We start from the raw sequence: 15505 nt of genomic DNA, 5'->3' as shown, positions 1-15505 counted from the left end.
AAGACTGTCTAAAACAGGGATGTCAAACTCAGGCCCGTGGGCCAAATATGGCCTGCGGAGCCATTTCATTTGGCCCACGAGATCCTTTCAAATGTGTATTACAGTTAACCCACATACACCATTAATATATAGAAAATATGACTTGAAGGCAAAACTTTGGGTATCAGAAGAGTTGTGTGTGGGTCCAGGTTAGTGTAGCAGTACACAATAGCACATAGAAGTGCAGTATATGATGGCATAATTATATATAATGGGAATGTGTTATTTGACTAGCTCCAAGTATGAAGCATGTGTACTTAAGTATGAAGTGTGTGGACACGTTCAGTGCATTTTTTAATAAATACTGAATTTGGCCCGTGACTTGATCCCAGATTTTGATTTTGAGTTTGACATCCCTGGTCTAGAAGAACACACGTTTGTGCTTTTACTAAGAATGAGGAGAATCATCAATTCAAATCACGTTTAATGTTCTTTGACGTTTACTGGATATTTTCTTGGTTTGACAATCATATCAAAAGCAATGACTGGTTTGACTAACTTTAATAGTCGGTATCTTAAATGCTCCCGATTCCACATCTGGCTCCAAGTCTGAGGATTTAAACTACCCCCTAATAGTGTTACGTTTTTTTTTTTTTTTAAGTGTCACAATGTTTACAGATTATCAAAACAACAAAAAGAAATAATTTCATCCAAAAAATGTCTTTATTATTTTACAGATAGATCATTTGTGTGCAGCTTGTTAGTGATTCACTTGGGTCCGAGCATGTCCTGGGGCCTAACCCACTTGTCAAACTCCTCCTCTGTGAGGTAGCCCAGCTTGATGGCCATGGCCTTCAGAGTGGTGCCCTCCTTGTGGGCAGTCTTGGCAATTGTTGCAGCTTTGTCATAACCTGCAGACAGAAGAGACCAAAATGCTTTAGGAATATATTACATACTTACATTTGTCACATACAACTCTGTAGGCTGCAGTCTGTAGTGAATGTAATCTGGACAACTCCAACACGTGCAAGAAGATTTCAATAATGCAAACATAAAAAATATTAATGCTACAATTTAAGTTGAATAAAAAGACTAAGGTACAGTTGGGCTCAAAATGATTAGCCCCAGTCAAGAAATTACACATCTCTCTCGAGTTCTCAGTGACAGTTACAGTTTCTGGAAACAAATTCACTATGGAGACAAACAATAGCCTTGGTTAGGTTACATGGGGCATTTAATTAGAAATAAACTCAATTTAATTGTGAATAAAACATGTAAACACTTCACTATTTAATTATATGTTCAGAAGTTATTATATTAGTCCTCAATGTCCATTCATGGACAGCATCCATTAATTTGGACCAGGTAAAACAATTTGCAACGGAGGAATGGGCCTTGGAGGATAAGTGCCAACCTATTCTTTACAACTACCGGTAATTGAATATGTTGTTTTGAATTCAGAATGGGTACAGTATTGACTATTAATGATCTTAACTGTGCCATGTTGTCCCTTTTTTCTTTAAACTGTGTATAAAATAGAATGGTCTCTTCAAAACTTCTCTTCCCAAGTGTTCCCGAGTGCATTTGTTTCCAGAATAACAAAAAACCTGCTAATAGTCATGTTCATGGAGAGACCAAGAATTATTTAAAATTTCATGATTTCAAACGAGGAATGAGTTAACTGAGTTTGGTTCATTAGGGGACTAGGTGTGAAAATACCCTTGGACTCAACAAAAAAGACTTGTCAGAGAAACGTACCAATGTGTGGGTTAAGTGCGGTGACAAGCATCAGAGACTCGTTCATCAGCTTATTGATTCTCTCGGTGTTGGGGAGTATGCCGACCACACAGTTGTCGGTAAACGAGACGGAAGCATCTCCAAGCAATTTTGCAGAGTTGAGCACATTTTTTATCTGGAAGGAGGGGAAAAATCAGATGAATCAATTAGTCTTCATGGATACTTTACCATCAGCCAGCTAGCGTTGTGCAAGATGCAGTATGCACTTCTTTCCCATTCCTGTATCTTGAATGTAACAAAAATGTAATGATACTGATAGCTCTGGTTTAGTTTAAATCTGCAGCCTGGTTAATAATCTATTCAGTTATTCCAAATACGCAAACCACAGGAAGCTGTACCAGTGAAACTAACACAAAAGATAGTCTAGAGCTCTTTGCACCTCTTTATTTGTCGATGCCACAAAATAAAAAAATAAAAATAAAAAACACTTTTTGTACCAATGTATCGGCTGGCAGATGTGCCAGTAGGTCAATACAAGTCATCAATGACTACTTTATGATCGACATGTCTAAAAAATTGCAGAGAATTAGCACCTCTTCTTATAACCCCCTCCTCTTAGCAGAACCACATGACTTGACCACATTTCCAAAACATCAAAGCAGCCAGAGCGACACTAAAGTCCCTCCATTTTAAAAGCCATTTGAAGCAGTGATTGCTACCACATGTCTTCCTAATTCAGTTAGGTAGGGTTTCAGAAGGGAACTCAGAAGGGAGGAGATGTGGCTGAATTTTGGAGGACTCCAGCCCAATGTCAACTGTTCAGGGTAGGGCTGCAAGATATATCGAAAATGTATCGCTATCGCGAGTTGGTTATATCGTGATACCTACGTTAAAAATTTTAATAACAGCCAATTTGGTGAAAAGGTTAAAAAAGGTATTAAAAAGTTTGACATTTTAAGTTGATGCTGTAATTAGCCATGTTTTTTTCCTAATAAAAATAATGTTGGAAATAAAACATTGCTCTCAGTTGTTTCATACATGATAAAGTGTAGAATGGCAAGTAGAGAGGGGAAAATATATGTACAGTGCCCTCCATTATTATTGGCACCCCTGGTTGAGATGTGTTTTTTAGCTTCCAATTATTATTATTTTTCTCTAAATAATATGGGACCTTAATGGAAAAAAAGAGAAAAATCCAACCTTCAATACAAGTGCATTTATTCAGTGGGGAAAAAATCCCACGTAAAGAAATAATTGTTTGACATCAAATAATGTGTGTCACAATTATTAGCACCCCTGTTGTTAATATTTTGTACAACCCCCTTTTGCCAACAAAACAGCACCTAATCTTCTCCTATAATGTTTCACAAGATGGGAAAAGACAGAAAGAGGGATCTTCAGCCATTCCTCTTTGCAGAATCTCTCTAAATCATCCAGAGACCTGGGTCCTCTCCTCTGTACTCTCCTCTTCAGCTCACCCCACAGGTTCTCAATGGGGTTGAGGTCTGGGGACTGAGATGGCCATGGGAGGAGCTTGATTTTGTGTCTGGTTAACCATTTCTGTGTAGATTTGGCCATATGTTTAGGGTCATTGTCTTGCTGAAAGACCCAGTAACGACCCATCTTCAGCTTTTTGGCAGAGGGCAACAGATTTTGATTTAAAATGTCCTGGTATTTCAAAGCATTCATGATGCCATGCACCCTAACAAGCTTCCCAGGGCCTTTGGAAGCGAAACAGCCCCACAGCATCACTGACCCACCCCCATACTTCACAGTGGGTATGAGGTGCTTTTCAGCATGCGCATCTTTCGTGGCACGCCAGACCCACTTAGAGTGTTTGTTGCCAAAAAACTCAATCTTGGTCTCATCTGACCAAGGCACACGGTCCCAGTTGAAGCCCCAATACCGCTGGGCGAACTCCAGACGTTTGCTTTTATGATTGTGGGTGAGGAAAGGTTTTCTTTGTGCATGCCTCCCAAACAGCTTGTTGGCGTGTAGACAGCGCCTGATGGTTGATTTGGAGACTTTGTGACCCCAGGATGCTACCATTTGTTGTAATTCTGTAACAGTGAGCTTTGGAGATATTTTGATTTCTCTTACCATCCTCCTCACTGTGCGTGGTGGCAAAATAAACTTGGGTCCTCGTCCAGGCTTGTTTACCACTGTTCCAGTTGTTTTGAACTTCTTAATTATTCCTCTCACAGTAGATATGGGCAGCTGCAGTTGAGTGGCAATCTTCTTGTAGCCTCTGCCTGACCTGTGAAGGTCGACGCACATCTGCCTCACTTGTATGCTGTGTTCCTTTGTCTTTCCCATGTTTAAGAGTGGATAAGAGAAATGGCCTTGGTGTCACGTCATATTTATACCCCAGGGAAACAGGAAGTGATGAACTACTAATTAAATGTTCCTACATACTCTGGTAAACTTTGTAAACTACTGTAGAAATGACAGAAATGCTTCAATTATATTTATTTCCTGGGAATTGTTAAGGGTGCCAATAATTGTGGAACAGGTGATTTAACGAAAAATAATTATTTTTTAGTCAGGGATTTTTTTTATTTTCCTAAAATTCATTTGAGTTGAAGGCTACATTTTCCTAAAATTTTCAGTGTGACAGTATTCTTCTGCAATAAACACTGAATTTATTTTAAGGCTTTTAACACATCTCAACCAGGGGTGCCAATAATTATGGAGGGCACTGTATATATTAAATATCGCGAGTAATATCGATATTGCGATATACAGTCATGTTATCGTGTATCGCATACTTTTCTAATATCGTGCAGCCCTAGTTCAGGGACACAACCACTTCTGTGTGAGTCACAAGGGCATACAAGATGACAATTCATTAAAATTGATTGCCAATCTTTGCATTTTCTGTTTGTGACCTGAAAGTGTTCATTTTGAATCTACAGTGAAATTATAGCTTTCTGGTTGCCTGGCAGGGTATTTCAGCTCATTAAAGTACAATTTATTTGAAGAATTTTGACATTTACTCACTTCTGTTAAGACACTGCTATCATTTTGAGCATAGCTGTACACGGGCTACTCATGAAATATAGAATGTGTGATGGTATACAGCATGAGTTATACAAATACGGAAAATGCATAAAATATAATACAAAAAATTGTTCAAACTTTCCCAACAGAACTGAATGAAATTGTAGGTGGTATTGCACGTCATATGTACGTATGTATGCACTGTACCATCATGGGTTTGAAGACGTTGAGCTCAAAGTGTCCGTTGCTTCCCCCGATAGTAACGGCCACGTGGTTCCCCATCACCTGGGCAGCCACCATGGTCATGGCCTCACACTGAGTAGGGTTCACTTTACCTGGGGGGGAGAACATTGAGAGATAATACATACGTTGCCTGGGTCTTGCACACAGCACACAGCTCCACTACTAGGTCTGGGAGAACATGCATTGGCTCCGCCTTCAGAAGGCATGGCTTTATCCATCATTCTGCACATCCTCATCACCAACAAATACCTTCAAAAACGTTTTCTGTTCATCTCTAAAGCGTCAATATAGTCTATAATCTGTCCTGGAACTCCTCAATCCAGGCGTGCTGCCATTGATAAAGAACCAATAAATGCTCAGATTATTTTTTTGACCGGAGAAATGGAATCCTGCTACAGTCTCCCAGACCTCTGTGTGTGTTTGAGCTCCAGAGCTACACACACACAGAGGTGTGGTGAAAACCAGGCTAATACGAACATGAGAAGAGCAAAGTGTGTGTTGTCTGACAGTGAGTGTGCATGTATCTGTTATTCAATGTCTGATGATGATGATGTCTCCATGTCCGTCTTGTATGCTTCATGTCCTGATTTAGACTGTGACAAGAAATTAAGGTGGTGAAAATGAATTTCCCCTTGGGACAATAAAGGCTATCCATCTGAAGCATGAAGCCAGACTAAAATGTGAAAATATCACTCTGGAATCACTCAGTTCAAATAGCTGAGGGCCGAACCATTGTCATTATGGTTCAAATTGCCTCTGCAGTGCCTTGGTCAAAAACAGCTTTTCGTTAGCCATAGCTATTCTACTCTTTCTGTCATCCTTCCAAAGCCCGCCCCCAACGATTGGAGGACTTGAGATGGTATTTTACACAAAGTGGCTTTAATAAATAACTGCTAAATGCTGTAATTGCTCAATCGAACTTGTAGGTTGTGGCTTAGGGAATATATCTGGTACTTTTCTGTCACAAGAAGACAGAAGTGGTTGTAGGCCTATGAAGTTTTCTGCGGTCAACAGTTCTGCTCGCTCACACATCACCCCACCTCAGATCTGCACGATTCACGTAAATGGCCCATTTTGATGTCAAAACGCTGAATTTTGACGAAAGGTTTAGGAGCATGCATGTCTGCTCTGTTCTAAGATCTTTGGTGCAAACCTAAAACGTTAAGACTCACCAGGCATGATGCTGCTGCCGGGCTCGTTCTCGGGTAAGATGAGTTCTCCCAGGCCGGAACGCGGCCCTGAGCCCAGGAAGCGGATGTCGTTGGCTATCTTCATCATGCTGACGGCCACCGTGTTCAGGGCTCCACTCAGCTCCACCAGGGCGTCGTGGGCCGCCAGGGCCTCAAACTTGTTTGGCGCAGTCACAAATGGTAGGCCTGACCGTCAAGAGGGGGTACAAAAAAAAAGTTCAAAAAACAGATTACAGTTAGTTTCATCACATTTGTCATCTGACCCTCCACAATCTGTTGTATGTTTAGTTTAAAATACATTTGATAATAATATTAATACTAATAGTTACAGGGGGAGAGTACATACAATTAAAATTTTACTTTATTTATTTTTATTTTTATTTATTTTTAAACTGCATAAATATCATAGACATAAAAAACACTACATTTAACTACATTGAACACAACACAGACACAAAGGAAGGCCCATGGTACTTCCAACTTCAACTTCCCATACTGACTTTGGGTAATAGGTGTAATTCAAACTGTGAGAGAGAGACAACCGTTTCAAATACCCTAGAACACACATATCTGAGGTCCTGAGTTGGGATACTCGCATTCAAGCTCAACTTCAAAAGGCCAAGCAACGCACCACGTGAGGTTACTGAGGAAATGTAAGGAAATGTCCTCTCCAATTTTGCATTTTACACTAGCACCATGGACAGCAATCTGAGCCAGAACATCCATGTATCAGTACTGTATGTAACGTAGTATGGTAACCACACCTCTCAGCCCTGCATATAGTCCACACACGCAAAAAGTTTGTCTGACCCTAGCTTGCTTTTTGGAGGGTTTGCACATGACATAGGTCTGTTGACCTGGTTAAAAGAGCACGAAAAAAACAAAAAACATACTTTATAACGATATAACTATTCCTACAATTTGCAATAGAAAAATAGTTCTGAATAGGAATGAATCAACATAGCAAGTTTCATTAAAATCTGTGCCAATGAAGCCCTGAAAGTGATTTCATCTGCAATGACCCTTTTGTGGTTTTGTCAGTCACACCGCCCGTTCTGTGAGGGCATGCGTCATCACACAACTGTATAACCACCACCACTCATATCACAGTACGCATGTGAAACACGGCTTACCGGTGAGAGCAGAAACTTTGTCTGCCACCTTCTCTGCAAATCCGATACGGGTGTTCAGGCCTGTGCCAACGGCAGTTCCGCCAGCCGCCAGCTCATACACGCGGGGCATAGCGGCCTTCACCCGCTCAATGCTGTACTTGACTTGCTGAACGTATCCGCCGAACTCCTGCATGACAAAGCAAACAAAAAAGTGTATGCTTTCCTTTGGTTCAGCCTTTGCATGCACTAATGATTGATATTAGCAATTTGAAATGAATGGGGGCATTTATTGAACATACAGTATCTACATCTTTACCATGGACTCCAATATGCATCTTTCATGTCAGTTTTGAATTGACTCAAAAACACAGTGTAGACCAGAGACAGACACACCAGATCACAGACAGACCAGAGTAGCCACACAAGTTTGTTGAGGGAAGTGGGGGGTGGGGATCTGACTGTGCTTCCAGAGTGGCTCATATGAAGGCAATTATCAGATTAAGTTAAATCAGCTGTGTGTTGGTTTGTCGTTACTAATTACTTCTTGCCACATTTTTCATTTAAGAAAAAAAGATGCATACTTATGGTTTAAAACTATACCGGGACCAATGTGGAATACATACACTATGATTTTGTAGATGACGGCAAGCCAGACACCAATTTTGAGAAAAGTAGACTTGGGCTGTGGACATCTATCAAATGCAACAATGCTGCCATGAAAAAAAATCTAATTTCCAGCGTGATTCTTTAAATACTTGAGTGTAAGAGAGTCATCCACAGGGCCGGTTTTTAGCATAGGCCGGCTAGGCGGTCGCCTAGAGCGCCATGTGAAGAAGGAGCGCCGAAATGGCGCTCTCCTATGCGTAATTTTGCGATATGAAGTTTTTTTTATGAAGTCGCAATCAACAAAGAGTGGCGAAAGCGCTCCTCACGGCAAAGCGCCCCTCAGCCAAAAGTAATATTGCTTCCAACTGTCTCTGGGAAGTCTGTGAACCAATAAACAGACAGTTCTGAGAAAGGGGGCGGGACGAGTGACAGCGCGCGATCTATTTTGAATTTGGAGACTCACTCGAGAGACAGAGGGCAAGCGCAAACAGTAGAGGTGCTTAACTCGACTCTTTGAGGCGTCCGGATTGATTGGATCATTCCAAGGAGGGTAACCGGATTAGACGGATCACTCGGATCACTTATTTAAAATAAATAAAAAATAAATAATAATGTATTTTTTAAAACGTTTCTTTCGTTAAGTAGCTATGCGCCTCACCTTTGTTGTTCCATTTATCAATTCACGTTGATAAATCAAAGAGTAAGACAGTTTGATCAACAAAACTCACTTTATGAATGTCACAGTTCCTAAACTCATGCTGCGATCCGACCCACCTGGGTCTCCTCACTAAACATGCAACCACAACTCGAACAGCAGTGAAACGGCATGTTCCTGATTTTGCAATAAATAATGTGTGTGTTTGTATTTAAGAAGACTACAACTCAAATGTTTGAGAGCAGAAGTCTAGTTGAGCAGGGACAGTCAGGAGGCGAGCAGCAGATGACCACTCGCTTCCGCTGCCGAGTTGCCTTGCGACTCGCACACTCGTGGCAAAAACGAAACTTAAGCGTTGGTCCGATCCGTAGGGGATTCGCTGCTACCAACAAATCAGTCAGGATTCGTCTCACCGAGTCGCCGAGGGCGCCGCTGCTGAGTGACTCGGACGAGGGGAGTGACAGCAGTGTCTTTAAAGACGGTACGCTGTAACGCAGTGAGTGATAGTAGAGTCACGTCTGTAGACTATAATTTCCCTAAGAGTAGCCTACATACTGAGATGTTAAAGCGTTGGCAGAGCATTGTTAACATTTAGAAATGTAGACCTCAACAGAGTCAGAAGCACACACATAGGGAGTGGGGATCCGCGACTCAATTGGCCACAACAGGCTGGACGGATCAAACAGGCTCGATGAATGACGAGGCGGGAGTTGGTTCAGTTTTACTCAGTGAGTGTTCGTGACTGAACAGCATAGTAGGGAGATTAGAGAATGGCTGTTGTAGTCGACTAAAGAGGATACAGTCCGGTTTCACAATTTATCGCGTTGTAACTGCCATTTTGTTGACATTAATGAAATGCCGTCTGACCCGCCTTTGGCGGCTCAATGCACGACAGCCATCCGGTCTGTTCGGATGAGGTCTTTACCCGGCTCTCCAACCGGATCCTCCGGGTTTTATATCATCTCTAGCAAACAGTAGTGCTGCTCTGCTGGATGGAGATTATTATGTTCTCATTAAACCACTCATTGCATGATGCAGGAGTTTCAGAGGGTGTTTTGGAACTATGTGATTTAATCAGCAACCGTTTGTGATTATGGAAAGCCTAATAGTTATGAGGTTACTATTTGGAATTAGAGAGAAAAAGAGCTTTGTTTTTGATCAGAGAAATCGCTAATTAGCATGCTAACATTAGCCAAGTATGCCAAGCAATGAAATCCAGTAAAGTAGCCTAGCTGTTAGTAGCCTACTCACTACTCACTAACACCCACCTGATATCATAATACTTGCTTTGACAAGCAATGTAAAGTAATACTGGTGCAATGTTTAAAACAATTTTAGCTGCCATATCTCCTTCCATCCACATGAATTACCTGCTTGTTGTATGCTTAAAAAAACATTAATTTCCAGACCAGAATGACATAGCCTACATTAATCATGTAACAGAACCATGCACAGCAGACAAGTGAGGCTATTTACTATATTTTGTATATTATGAAATTCAATAGCTTGACAGCTCTTCTCCCTTTCTCTCACCCTGTCCCTCCAGTTCAAACACATAGATAGCCCCCTTCTCAGTCTCCTACTCACAAATGCACCACTATTTCCAGTCCAGAAATGAAATTGGTTTGGAAGACAGCACAAATGTGTAGCTTATTAAAATTGTTATGCTGCCATGCTTTGTGATGCTGTAGGTAGTGTAGATCAATGCAGACCTCCTTGGTAGGCTTATTGTCTACACATGCATTTTACATGCAAATGTACTGTATCACTCTCCTGGCATTTCAATTTCACGTTACAATTCAAACACATTGATAACCTCCCTCTCATCTGGGGTTGGGGGCCCCACCACCATCACATCCAACACACCACACAGTGAAGCTACTTTCATGCGACTCAATCTGATGTGTTGGTCGCCTGTCAAAAAGAACCACAAATCCATTTGATGAAAAACGGTTATTGTTCTTGATGCTATTTAGTTAAGCTTACTACGGATATTACTCTTGTGTTCTGTAAGGTATAAGAAAGAGGTTTTTTTTTTCTTTCAAAGGTAAGGGGGGGGGGGGGGGGGCAGAACCGGCCCTGGTCATCCACACCTGTCCAAGAGAGAGCGGCACAGCGTCCTGTGTGTGTGTGCGTCCGATCTTAATGATGTCTTTAAACTCTGCTGCCTTGGCAGCCAAACTGTCGTGGAGATGCTGAAGCCCTGGAAGGAGCACCTCGTGGACCTCTGTTGCCGCGGCGATATGCATCGCCGTTGGAAACGTATCGTTAGAGCTCTAAGGAAAGAACACAGAAATTATGCAAATGAAGGTAGCATTGTATGAAGGCTTGCTTTTCCAGTGTAAAATGGTAAAAACAGAATTCACTGTATAAGTATAACCGGGTACTTTGTTTGTGAATGAATGGTCCCACATCTTTTGGGGAAAAACAAACCCAAAGTCTCATTAACTTACATACAATATCGGCTAGCCTAAAGTAAATAGACACAGTCCATGCTTCAGCCAAGGCTGTTTGACTATATTATTTGAGCAGCCGACCACACCACACAACACATCTTCGGCATGTTGAGCGTGAAGAACGCTAGTCTACAGGTCCTTGTCTCTTGTTTCTTCTTTGCCAATACCACCAAGACTTTGTCCTGGCTTTCCCCAAGAATTTTATCCCCCAAAAAGGGACGTAATGCACATGGCAAACATCAGGCCGGCTATACATATGGCGCTTTTATACATTGCTTGAGCACTCAAAGCCCTTTACAATCCATGCCTCGCATTTGCCCATTAATGAACACATTCACACAGCAGTAGCCAGGCAAAGGCACCAAACCCTGCTCACCAGGAGCAATTTGCAGTTTAGTATCTTGCTCAACAAGGACACTTTGAAGAAGTCAGGCAGACCAGGGCGCGAATCTGGGGCTTCTGGTCTGGTGTCCCCGTAACAACTGGTGACTACAGATGTGAGAAACACAGTGATTGGTCAAAACTAAACTCTATTCATCTAAATTAAGATTGACATTTACTTATGATCAATCAGCATTGCTTCCAACATGAGTCACCAGTTGTTACGGATCCAGCTTGCATGTCACACCGATACCTCTACCGCCCCACAAATCTTGACGTTTAGGCAGGCATGGGCGAATGAGTGCCTACCTGGCTTTTGTTGACATGGTCATTGGGGTGGACAGGATCCTTGCTCCCGAGCTTGCCTCCGAGGATCTCGATGGCTCTGTTACTAATCACCTCGTTGACGTTCATGTTAGTCTGAGTCCCGGATCCGGTCTGCCACACCACCAGAGGGAAGTGGTCGTCCAGTTTGCCAGCAATGACCTGAAACAGAGAGCGTACCATAGAGGTAGAAAATAACACTAGAGAGGACACAGCAATTTGCGACAGCACTGGGAAATGGCAGCTGGAGCTTCCCAACTTCCGTAGGTAGTGTAGGCAATGCAAGTCAATGGAGAACACGCCCACCCCTGTCAAGAAATGAACTAAAACTGTGTAAATATGAAGTAACACTTTAATCAAAGACCAGATTTGAAATGTCAGGCTAAATATCTACTTAAATCATATGAGTCGATAAAATACATTTAAAAATCAAATAATATCTTTTATGAACATAGTTAGCAACACACTTCAACTATTGTCCTTGTATAGTGTGTTGATGGACATTTCCACATGATTAAGCCATTTTTGACAGAGGTGAGCCTCGTTCTCCGTTAATTTCCATTTCTCTGATCTACCTACAGATAATGGCCGCTACAGATTGCCGTAAAAAGGGGGGCGGGGTCCTCTCTAGTGTTATTTTCTACCTCTATGGAGCGTACAAAGACCTCACAATCGAAACGTATTCCACATCATAGCGAAATCAGGGATGTGTTAGTTGCGTTTATTTTTATAGAGTGTCTCATTCACACCCTTTCTGATATCTTGGGGACCAAAGATAAAAGGGGAAAAGGAATGCTTGTCAATGGAAAAAACTTCTTTTTTTCTGGACCCACTTGGATTATTATGCATCAATTTGTGATTTGCAATCAATTAAAAGTTCACAAATGCATATGCCTAGGTGAGATCACTAATTCTCACTATTACTCACCTAATTTAACCATTTGCTACATAGATCCATGTTCAAAACATGTCCGCTCTGTAGAAGTTGTGCAAGTGAGCTCAATCTAAACATTTTCTTCTCCTAAAATAGTGTTTCTCAATGGGGGCGTCAAGTAGCGCTAGGGGGCCATTGAACAGCTGAGAGGGGGGTGCTCAGTTGCCATTGAAGGGCATTAGTCTATTTTATTTTTTTAATACTAAGGGGGGCGCTGGCAGGATTATGATGAGGTCGAGGGGGCATTGGCATGCGTATGATAAGGTCACAGAGGTGTTTGTTCAAAAAAGATTGAGAACCACTGCCCTAAAACAAGACAGACATTCATGAGACAGTTGAAATACAATAATTATATGTCCAGAAGAAACAAAAGAAAGACGCCATCTGATTGGTTGACACAACAGGGGATTGCTGCCATTATTTATGTACACATGAATGCTTGGAGGGAGATACTGTACGTTTTTTTCCGCAGAAAAATTGGTTAGTACCACTCTACTCTGTTGTAGACAATTCAGAAAAGGGGTCTAAATGTTCCAAATAGTGCATTTATCTTAGAAGACATTTGAATGATAATGATGTGCACTGATTAGGTTTACAGTAGCAGAGGCAGCTAAGCCCTCTGGGTTTGATTGCAGCTGCTTGCTGCCCCTGACTCGCCTGTGACACACCCGACCTTTGGAAGAAGGGGGGGAGGAGGGGTGTCGGGCGGCTGGGCCAGGCCCTCTCCATTGCTGCAACTAATACTGCACCATGAACTGCCTAAGAAATAAGGCCACTATTGGACTCTGAAAACATTAACTCTTCACTAAAAAATGCACTCTTGCAGCACAGACAAGCCGGTTCGAAACAGCACTGAATCAACTTGAGTCAGGCCCATAAGAATATCAGATAAGTTACTTCGTTAACAAGTTATTATGCACACCAACACGAAAAGTGAACAGGTCCTGGAGAAAACATTAAACTCCTTGTTGGAGGTAATCAAAGCGAGTCCAACACTGTAGTGTCACAAAATTATAGCTACATAAATGACATCATATACTAATTTAGGACGTATTGGGACTTGTGCATGCACCCACAAACTCCAGTGCTAGGGCCATAACAAGTCTATATTGTTTATTACGATAATTATTACTATATAGGAAGGCAGGCTCTAGTGAAGTTACACCAACTGTTGAGATAGACTAGTGCAGAGGTGGAAAAACCAGAATGCATTAAGTAAAATCCCTGTCACATTTTTGCTCTGGCCAATTCAATGAAGCAGCTGGTCCCAATTATTACCCCATCCCTTAAGCCAGGTTGATGATTTATTCATCACTTGTGCTGAGAGCAGTCAGAAGGAAAATGTAAGCAGGACTTTTACTCTGTCAGTCCATTTTTTTCCCACCTCTGGAATAGTGGCAGCCAAATTGCCAGTATACAACCAACCCTGTTGCAGAGATGTATAATGCGTGCATGTGCATCATCCTCACCTCATCTGCGGCTTTCACTATTCCTTCGGCAATCTTTGGATCCAACCCATACTCTGTGTTCACCTCTGCAGCAGCTCTCTTTAGAATTCCCATGGCCTTAATAACCTGAATCTGTGGAAAGAGTCATTAGGGACAGTCGGTAATTTAAAACAAATAGCATGTACATACTGGAATACATCTATAGTCTTTGTCCAACATGCTTTTATTGTGTTTAACAGTTCATCTCATGGCTACTGTAGGCAATCAGTGAACAGCATTTCCATAAATTACCCTGAGATTGGAACATTTTAAACACACCCGTATGAGGATACAAGCACACTGACTTACAGGCATCCTCTCCGTCACACCTCCGATTTTGAAATTCATGGTGGATCTGACAGTCTGGGCGCCATAGTACTTGTCACTTGGAACTTTCAACTCCCCGAAAGTGTCACGTTCAATTCTGTAGGATTCTGAACTCGCCTGAACAAAATCAAAACAATGGACAGTTAAAGCAACACTTAGAGAAGCTAGATGCTAACAATAGTGCACGACCCAACCACACCACCGAGTATTAGCAGCTCACCAGGTTTTGTTACATAGTACAGCAGTTTGACATAAAGTAGCAGTAGTACTAGTTGTTACATGTGTATTCTTAGAATGTTAGCTGAGCTGGCTAGCCTATCAATTTGACCTTGTTCCGAAGCTGCTATCAGAGGAATGGGCAAACCCGTCTGATCTTAAATCACTTGAAATCACATTAAAAGAGACATGTTATAAAATCACTGTCATCACTTGGTGTCACAATTCGTACTCGGAGGCGGAATGGTCAGTGGTGGCCTGAACAATCATTTGACAGTCTATTCGTTAGCTCGTTTTGTCTAGATAGCTAACTAATGCATAGAAAAGGTCATTGCAAGGAAGTCATATCTCTCACTAACGACATTTTGCGGTGCGTGTTGAAAGAGCATACCATTCGTAAATAGAAGTTGATCACTCCAACCGCCGGGCCGTAGTATTTCGTGTCGGTGCCGTTCTGCAGCCGCAAAAGGCTACTAAATCGCTGGATGTTTCTTGCAGAGCGATACATGTCGGCAGCTCAGCGGCCAAGCACCGTGTCAAGAAGGGCGGAACCAAATACACCAACTGAATGGCCGTATTGGAGGGCGGACCTGTCTGCTGGAATGCTATCGGATGGGAACACCGCCTGTACGAGTCGTACAGACTGCTCAGCATGTCCATAAACAGTTCCATCTGTTCCCAAACGCAAAGAGGGCCTTCAGCTAGTTTGATCAAAGTCTCTGGTGAGATTCTTTAAAATAAAATTCTAATAGTTCATTTGTTGCTTTGTTTGACAATATTCCGTTGTAGGTTTTGTGTCGTATAGGCAAGGCATAGGCCAACACCACTCTATGCCTAGGCAGGCTACATAGTTGTCAT

At 42.0% G+C, this 15505-nt stretch overlaps 1 protein-coding gene across 1 annotated transcript; it reads right to left on the bottom strand.

Annotated features, from left to right (window-relative positions):
* Positions 1-680: 680 nt before the first annotated feature.
* fh (fumarate hydratase) lies at positions 681-15210 on the bottom strand. The gene is made up of 10 exons (XM_063221823.1): positions 15039-15210; positions 14414-14548; positions 14087-14197; positions 11669-11845; positions 10616-10798; positions 7283-7448; positions 6132-6335; positions 4924-5051; positions 1738-1891; positions 681-890 (listed from the first exon to the last, which is right to left on the bottom strand). Exons 1-10 carry the CDS (start codon positions 15153-15155, stop codon positions 748-750), a joined length of 1518 nt encoding a protein of 505 aa, XP_063077893.1. The 5' UTR covers positions 15156-15210; the 3' UTR covers positions 681-747.
* Between the last annotated feature and the right edge of the window lie 295 nt (positions 15211-15505).

Source organism: Engraulis encrasicolus, chromosome 17 (assembly GCF_034702125.1).
Source record: "Engraulis encrasicolus isolate BLACKSEA-1 chromosome 17, IST_EnEncr_1.0, whole genome shotgun sequence".
Taxonomy (NCBI): domain Eukaryota; kingdom Metazoa; phylum Chordata; class Actinopteri; order Clupeiformes; family Engraulidae; genus Engraulis; species Engraulis encrasicolus.
Note: the sequence above shows the minus strand (reverse complement) of the source record. Positions and strands in the feature narration are given on the sequence as shown.

What these genes read in the sequence shown, in the direction of transcription:
- fh (XM_063221823.1), bottom strand. Translation starts at nt 15,155, where the DNA reads ATGTATCGCTCTGCAAGAAACATCCAGCGATTTAGTAGCCTTTTGCGG. An exon ending in TAGTGAAAGCCGCAGATGAG is followed by an intron (nt 11,846 to 14,086) that starts GTGAGGATGATG and finishes TCTCTGTTTCAG; the next exon opens with GTCATTGCTGGCAAACTGGA. An exon ending in CAAAGTTTCTGCTCTCACCG is followed by an intron (nt 6,336 to 7,282) that starts GTAAGCCGTGTT and finishes CTTGACGGTCAG; the next exon opens with GCCTACCATTTGTGACTGCG.